At 27.4% G+C, this 8,911-nt stretch overlaps 1 protein-coding gene across 1 annotated transcript; it reads left to right on the forward strand.

Moving 5' to 3' along the window:
- The first annotated feature begins 51 nt into the window (after positions 1-51).
- On the forward strand, positions 52-7,886 carry LOC123263659 (venom allergen 5-like). Its single transcript, XM_044726573.1, has 7 exons — positions 52-1,174; positions 1,749-1,870; positions 5,415-5,502; positions 5,568-5,740; positions 5,829-5,926; positions 6,161-6,252; positions 7,405-7,886. Exons 1-7 carry the CDS (start codon positions 1,075-1,077, stop codon positions 7,671-7,673), a joined length of 942 nt encoding a protein of 313 aa, XP_044582508.1. The 5' UTR covers positions 52-1,074; the 3' UTR covers positions 7,674-7,886.
- Positions 7,887-8,911: the final 1,025 nt, after the last annotated feature.

Below are 8,911 nucleotides of genomic sequence, written 5' to 3' on the forward strand. Positions count from 1 at the left end.
ATTTCTCCTAAAATGAATATTTTAGGAGTTATGACCATTTTTATAGTTCCTAAATAATAAATATTTATTCATCTATTATGTCAACAATATAAGTAGATATATTTCCTAAAATATTGAAAATAGGAGTGAAGTACTAATATATTGTCTGTAGGAAATTTCCTAAGCTACAATTTGGATCTCTTATAATTTTCTCCTATAATCAATATTTTAGGAGTTATGCCCATTTTTATAACTCTTATAATTACAATTTTCCATTTTCTACTTCCTAATCACTATTTAAGTGCCTATAACTCCTAAAATGTTGAAGATAAGAATGAAGTTCTGAGACGTTTTTTTTTAGCAAATTTCCTAAGCTACAATTTTAGTCTGATAATTTTCTCGTAAAATCAATATTTTAGGAGTTATGGCCATTTTTTAATGACTAGACACAAATTTTGCAAATTTTACTAGGTCAACTAGTTAAGTCGCTATATCTCCTAAAATATTGAAGATAGGAATGAAGTTTTAAGACGTTTTTTGTAGGAAATTTCCTAAGCTACAATTTGAGCCTCCTGATTTTCTCCTAAAATGAATATTTTAGGAGTTATATCCACTTTTTACACTAAACACAATTTCTCAACTCACAAAATAATAACTCACCCCAAAAACCATTATTACAACCTTTAGAAACTATTTATATCCCCTTTTAATTAATATCCCAATAATAATAAGATTCAATAAGTTAATTATTAATTACACTAGCTCTCGTATATCTAGAGTCTAAAATAGCAATAATAATGTTAGAAAAATAAACTGTAATTAACTCGAGCTATTAATAAAAAATTAAAATAAAACTGATGACTAAATCAATTATAACTGCTTCAAAAAAAAGCATGTTTAGTTTTAATGGCCCTTGTACTTTTAATTTCCATCCAAACAATCAAACTGTCGTTAATTACAAAGAACAAGACAAATTAATTACCGGGATCGTAAATTCTGATTTAACGAGCTTCGCGGGAAATATAACTGCGAATCTTTGGCCAGCTAGCGGAGTTTGTTTCGTCAAAAAAAATAATCATTTAAATTTTTTTTAAAATGGAGGTCAAATTTTTTTTAGTAAGAATTTTTATATTTGCGATTTTTATTTTAAAGATTGAAGGAATGAAAACTCATTGTCCTGGAGTTGAAGTATTAGGTAAGTATTTATTTAAAAAAAAAAAAAATTTTGTATTTTTTAAAAATTATTAGTACCACGACCTAGATCTTTAAGTCCCAATTAAAATGAGTACCTACAACCCTTATTAATTACTTTTTGTTCCTCCCAAAAATCGCATTAATAATTTATCAAATGATCTATAGATCATTAATCATAATTAACATGTGACCAAATGAGCCGTGAGACGGCTCATTTTACTCGGGAGGTATCAAAGATTAATAATTTTCAATTAATTTATTTTTAAAAAATTTCCTAGACTTATTAATCGCCTCATTAATCATTAATGGAAAAAAAAGTTTTTTATGTTTAAAATTTATTAATACCACGACCTATATCTTAAATCCCGATTAAAATGAGTACCTACAACCATTATTGATTAATATTTGTTCCTACCAAAAATCGCATTAATAATTTATCAAATGATCTATAGATCATTAATCAAAATCGACCTGCGGCGAATCGGTTCGTGCGATACGTCATTTTTTTCAGAATTTCAAGGAGATTAAAAGCTCATTTATTTTTTTCTAATATAATTTTTTTTATTTTCTTATAGAAACTGGAGGAATTTCTTGTGAATTAAAAAATGAAATTTTAAAAAAACATAATGAGCTAAGAAATTCAATAGCTAGTGGATTAGTTGATGGACAACCTCCAGCAGAAAATATGAAAGAATTGGTAATCATTTTTTAATTACTAGTTAAGAATTTTCCAATATTTAATCTGAAATTTTATGTATATATGAGTGTGTAATTTGATTTATGTAAATTGTGGAAATTCGCGTTCAATCGACCGGAAATGTTGTCATATATATTTAAATACAGGAATAATGCATATATATATAGTATGTAGATGTATATTGTATATATTTACATATGGATGATATGTATGTATGCATATAGGACGTAAAATAAATATATATATATATATGTATATATATATATGGATATGTGCATGGAAAACCGCAGCAGTGATTAGAGTAATGTGTCTGACAGTTCCAACAAACCACATTTCATTAAATGAAACCCTGTTTCTAGTTATTATTTATTATTATTAGCATTATTGTTTAGGGGAGAAGAAAGTTTTGAAAATTTATGAAAGATAACTCCTAAAATATTGATTTTAGGAAAAATTTATAAAAGAGGAAAATTGTAGATTAAAAAGGGGCATTCTATAGTGACGTAGGATATTTGATTGGAATTTCATCAATTATATATAATTATGTGCACTGTTAAAAATTTCTATTGTAATTTTACAAGAAATGTATTGAAAGCTAATAGGCAAAACATTTATTTAAAATTACAATCGGGTATAGTAACATTACAAAACATATATAGATGTGAGGTTACTAATTTTACAAGGTTTTGTAATTTTACAAATATTTTTAGATTAACTAAATTTGTAAAATTACAATAATTTCCTTGAATTTTACTTTAATTGAAATAATAAAAAAGAAAAATTTGATTTAATATTTGTTGTCATTGTATTTTTATGAAGCGCTGACTAGATTTTGCATCTCACGTAGACCTAATTTTTACAACTCTGGTGATACAAAGTGAAAATAATATTTACCCTAACTAAGAATCGAACGCGAGCCGCTTGCTTGCCAGACCGATACCGAACGCCCTACGCCGTATGACCGATAAGTAATTCAACATCTTATTATTCTTATAAGCTAATCCTATGTGGTGATTGAGCTTTACGGCTTATTATTTATTATTTACATTATTTGTGTTATTTGATGCTGTTTATTGATGGAAAATAACTAACTTTTACATTATTTATAATTCATTGAATATTATAAAAATTAAAGTCTAATATATACTCATTAAAATATATTGATTTCGAAATGATCGTTTGAGCGTAATATTAAAATTTATAAAAGATAAATGATGCCTCGAATTTATTATTACAAAAAAACAACCATAGACTAAAAATTAGTAAAAATAAATATCAAGGATATTGTTGTTTTTTGATACATCAGTCTCATTTTTGTAAAACGTAAAAGGATTTTTTTTTAAATTGGAAAACAGTGAAGTAGAATCACAATTCGTGTAATATAATTAAAATTGTCTGGTAATATTACATTGCACTGTGTAGTTTTACAATGAAAATTGTAAAAATAAAAAAAAGCTTTTTAAATTTTTTTATCAGATTATTGTAATATAAATTACAATATTTTTTTGTGATTTTACATACAATTATGCCGAATCAGATGACAAATAATGTTTGCAAAATTAAAAAGCTTTTTCGTAAAAATTGACCAACGGTTCTGTAATATTACAATGCGTGTTAGGTTTACTCATGAAGTTTGTAAAATTACAATACATCTTTGTCGATTACTTGACAGGTGTTGGAAAATTATATAAATTGTATTTTATTTTGTATTGCTATACACTGATTTGTAATTTTACTTATTAATTGTTTTGTAATATAATTGTGATTTTACAAAAATTTTTAACAGTGGCTCTTATGATTTTCCTAAAATCAACATTTAAGGAGTTATCACCATTTTTCTAGTAACGAAATAAAATGACATATTTTATTTATTTTTATAATAATTTTATTTATGGGGCATTCCATAGTGATTGGTGGGACATTTGACTGTAATTCCATCAATTATATATAATTATGTGACTGAAACTTATACTGCAGTAAAATTTATCTTATAATATAGAAAAATAACTAATTAACAAGATCCCTTTGTCAACAAACCTCCATTACTTTTTAAGTTTCTCGTAATTATAATTTGACTGAGTGTGACTGGTGGGACTATCAACAAATCCTTCTGTCTTACCAAAGGTGTACTTAAAGTCCAATTTAAGTTTTTGCACTTAACTTTTAAAAAATACTTCCCTCGAAAATAACAAAATTAATCCTACAACACATTGAATATTATGAAGAATTAGACTGATTACCTACGTAGAAACAATTAAAAAAATTTGTTTTTATTGCGACTGGTGGGACAGGGATTTGTCACTGGTGGGACAAGTACTAAATCGTCTACATCAAGTTGTTTATTAAGGGATTATACGCAGTTGCAAAGCTAAAAAAACAACATTTTTTTATGAATTTTTTCTAGACACAGTTTTTAATTATCAATTACAAGTGATGGTTATTTAAATAGAGCCTACTTTCGAGAATACAATAGCGCGTCAATCATGTAAAAATATAAATGTGCACTGCTCCTGTAGAAGATGTTCTGAACGACCTCTAAAAGAAAGGCGCTTGGCGGTGATCTCCATTTCGGTGGTTTGGATTATCTGAAATCAAAAAATATGGTGAATTCTTTTACAGGATAGATGAATGCAGGTATTGGACGAAGGAATAAGAAAAATTTTGATTTTTGACAAAATGGCGTCTATTTGTAAAAAATTTTTCGTTTTTGTTAAAAAACAATTTTCCAAATTGTTAAAAAAAAAATAGTAATAATTTTTTTGAATCTTATTCCTTCGTCCAATACCTGCATTAATCTATCCTGTAAAAGAATTCACCATATTTTTTGATTTCAAATAATCCAAACCACCGAAATGGAGATCACCGCCAAGCGCCTTTTTTTTAGAGGTCGTTCAGAACATCTACAGGAGCGGTGCACATTTATATTTTTACATGATTGACGCGCTATTGTATTCTTGAAAGTAGGCTCTATTTAAATAACCATCACTTGTAATTGATAATTAAAAACTGTGTCTAGAAAAAATTCATAAAAAAATGTTGTTTTTTTAGCTTTGCAACTGCGTATAACCCCTTAAAAAGACTTTTATATTATTTCAACCTTACAAACATTATTGTTTATATATTTAACTATAAATTATTTAGGATAATTAAAAAAAAAACTAATTAAAAAAGACAAATAAAGGATTTAGCTTGCTGACAACACGATCTTGATAAACTTAGGTGTTAATTAATAACGAAAATAAACAAAATTTCTTCTTACAACTATAATAATAAATATGTTAGTTAATAACAAACATTAAATGAATTTGTTGTTAAAACTATTAAAACAACATTTGATCGGGATACAAGTTAGTACGGCTGAAAAATTACTAGGAGAGAAAAATCGATTTTCTTATTGATTAAAAAAAATTTCCTTTACAAATTAGTTAAATATAAACTTTTAATAATAAATTAGGACTAAATTAGAATTAATTAAAGAAATTTTAAAATTTTAGTCATTTTTGCATTTTGCATGGATAATGAATTAGAGAAATTTTTATTATAGTACTGGGATGAAGAACTAGCGAAAGGCGCTCAAGAATGGGCTAATCACTGTACATTTGCTCACAATCCCGAAGAACAACGTCGCATTGGTAATAAAGCTCGTTTAAAAAATCAAATTAATCATTCGAAAAATTCAATTAATTTTTCTCAACAGGAAAATTTAAAAAATTGGGTCAAAATATCGGAATAACTCGAAGCCGAGCGAAGAAACCGCCCACGAAGAAGGACTTTGTAAAGCAGATAAAGAAGTGGTTTGACGAAAATGAGTCCTTTAATTTCAACCCTATTAACCCGACAGACATCGCGACATCTGGACACTATACTCAGGTTAGTAATTTTTATTTAAATTATTAAAAAATAAAACTTATTATTGTATTAAATTCGATTATTTAAAATTTTCTGGGAATCTCACAAGCTCGCTTGGGCAAACACTTATCTAGTCGGCTGCGGGTTCTCTAGATATCGATCTCAAGGAGTCACATACCGACTGTATGTCTGTAATTACGCCGCAGGGTAAGTAGAATTGTAAAATTATTATTATTCAATCGGTAAAATAGAATTTTAAAATAATTTAACAGAGTTGATTTAAATGATGTTAATTTAAATATTATTAATAAGATTAATTTAAATATTATTAATAATATTAATTTAAATATTATTATTGATACTAATTTAAATTTAATAATATTAATTTAAGTTTAATAGAATTAATTTAAATTTAATAAGATTACTAAAATAATTTTACAGAGGAAATTCCTTAAAAACTTTGCCGTATATTGAAGGAGAGCATAACTGTCCTGAAGAGTTCCCACCGTCAGTAACATACCCTGCGTTGTGTGGTAAGCTTTCAAAGCTAAAAAAAAAAATATTTTCGAATACAAAATTTCAATTTTCTAAAATTTTCTCCTGAGTCTGAAAAAAGCCGAGCTTGCAAGCTCGACTTTTAACGTGGAGATTTCTCGAAAGCTCTCATATTTTTGAATTCCTTAATATCCAATTAACAAGTCCTTAAAATCTGGAGCTTTTATATTGATTTTTAATTGCGAGCTTGCAAGCTTAAATGTGAGCAACAATTTAATTTTTTTAATTTCGCTCCTGAATTAAAAAATAGTAGAGCGTTTATTAAAATCCTTGGAGAGAGAGCTTTCACGAAGGCTCTCATATTTTTGGATTCCTTGATAGTTATTTAACAAGTTCATAAATTTTTGAGCTTTCATATTAATAGTGTCTTGCAAGCTTGCAAGCTCAAAATCGAAACAAAAAATTATTTTTTTTAGAATTCATCTCTGATCTTAAAAATAGAGCTTTTAATTGGAGCTTTTAATAAAGAGCTTTTGTAAAAGCTCTCATATTTTTGATTCCTTGATGTTTTAATTTACAAGTCCTCAAATTTTGGAGCTTTTATATTGATTATTTTTTGCAAGCTTGCAAGATTAAAGTTCAAACAAAAATTTATATTATTTAAAATTCGTTCCCGAGATCAAACATATTAGAGCTTTCAATTAGAGCTTTAAATAAAGAGCTTTTGTAAAGCTCGTATATTTTTAGATTGCTTTAAATTTAAATAACATGTCCTCAAATTTTGGAGCTTTTATATTGATTACTTTTTGCAAGTTTGCAAGCTCAAAAAAATATTTTTTAGAATTTATTTCTTAGTTCAAAAATATTATAGCTCTTGTAAAAGCTCTCACATTTATGGATTCCCTGATGTTTAATTAAGAAGCTTTTATATTGATTATTTATTGCAAGCTTGCAAGCTCTAATGTGAACGAAGATTATTAATAATTAAAATTCGCTCCTGAGTTCAAAAATACTAGATTTTAATAGCGAGTTTTTGCAAAAACTCGCATATTTTTATATTCTGGAGAGCTTAATTATTGTACCTAAAAAAATTTGAAGCTTTTACGTTAATTATTTCTTGCAAGCTTGCAGAAAGTTTGAAATAAATTTCGAAAAATATGTTTGGATATAATTGAGCTTTTAATTTACAGCTACAGAAGGTCTGTCAGAATCAACCTGCGATACGGATGAAGACAAATCTGTAAACTCTGCAATTTCAAGCTTACCCCCACAAGTGGATTCACGGAAGTCGCTAGTCGACGAGATGGAACATTCAGCGTATGATAACGAAGGAAATCGCCGAGCTTACAGTCCAGAAGATATCGAACCTACCGAGCTGGGGTCAGAAGGAGTTTATGTCAGAGATTTGCACGTCGACGCGATGTATAATATTTTATACTACTTGAAATCGCGTGACTGATTTTTAGTAGATAAATATTCTGTTATCTAAATGAAATATGTTTTATGATTAAACGGTTTGATTAGTCTTGATAAATTTATTTCTTTTTTTTTTTTTAAGAATTATAACGACTGCGACCTAGATCTTCAAATCCTGAGTAAAATGAATACCCACAACCCTTATTAATTATTCTTCCTTTTTTAAGAAAATCACGTTAATAATTCATCAAATGATCTATAGATCATTAATCAAAATCGACCTGCGACCAAATGAGCCGTGAGACGGCTCATTTTATTCGGAAGGTATCGAACATTAATAATTTTCAATTAGTTTATTTCAAAAAAATTTTCTAGATCTATTAATCACCGCGTTAATCATTAATGAAAAAAAAGGTTTGTATTTTTAAAAATAATTAATACTACGACCTAGATCTTTAAATCCTGATAAAAATGAGTACCTACAACTCTTATTGATTAATATTTGTTCCTACCAAAAATCTCATTAATAATTTATCTAACGATCTATAGATCATTGATCAAAATTAACCTGCGACCAAATGAGTCGTGAGACGGCTCATTTTACTCGGGAGGTACCAAAGATTAATAATTTATAATTAGTTTATTTTAAAAAAATTTCCTAGGCCTATTAATTACCTCATTAATCATTGATGAAAAAAAAAGTTTTGTATTTTTAAAAGTTATTAATACTGCGACCTAGATTCTCAAATCATGATTAAAATGAGTACCTACAACCCTCATTTATTATTTTTTATTCCTACCAAAAATCGCATTAATAATTTATCTAATGATCTATAGATCGTTAATCAAAAATCGACCTGCGGCCAATCGGATCGTGCGATACGTCGGACGGCTTATTTTACTCGGGAGGTATCAAAGAATAATAATTTTTAATTAGTTTATTTTTACAAAATTTCCTAGACCCATTAATCGCCTCATTAATCATTAATGAAAAAAAAAGTTTTATATTTTTAAAAATTACTAATTCTGCGCCCTAGATCTTTAAATCCTGATTTAAACAAGTACCTACAACCCTTATTGATTAATATTTGTTCCTACCAAAAATCGCATTAATAATTTATCAAATGATCTATAGATCATTAATCAAAAATCGACCTGCGGCTAAACAGGTCGTGCGAAACGTCATTTTACTCAGAAAAAAATAATCTTAAAGCATACCCACCTTATTTCACCCTAAAAAGTCATCCAGAGGAAATATTCCAAATAAGTAAAAAAATTTAA

The sequence above is a fragment of the Cotesia glomerata genome, linkage group LG4 (genome assembly GCF_020080835.1).
Source record: "Cotesia glomerata isolate CgM1 linkage group LG4, MPM_Cglom_v2.3, whole genome shotgun sequence".
In the NCBI taxonomy this organism is placed as follows: domain Eukaryota; kingdom Metazoa; phylum Arthropoda; class Insecta; order Hymenoptera; family Braconidae; genus Cotesia; species Cotesia glomerata.

What these genes read in the sequence shown, in the direction of transcription:
- LOC123263659 (XM_044726573.1), top strand. Translation starts at nt 1,075, where the DNA reads ATGGAGGTCAAATTTTTTTTAGTAAGAATTTTTATATTTGCGATTTTT. An exon ending in TCCTGGAGTTGAAGTATTAG is followed by an intron (nt 1,175 to 1,748) that starts GTAAGTATTTAT and finishes ATTTTCTTATAG; the next exon opens with AAACTGGAGGAATTTCTTGT. An exon ending in CAGAAAATATGAAAGAATTG is followed by an intron (nt 1,871 to 5,414) that starts GTAATCATTTTT and finishes TTTTTATTATAG; the next exon opens with TACTGGGATGAAGAACTAGC.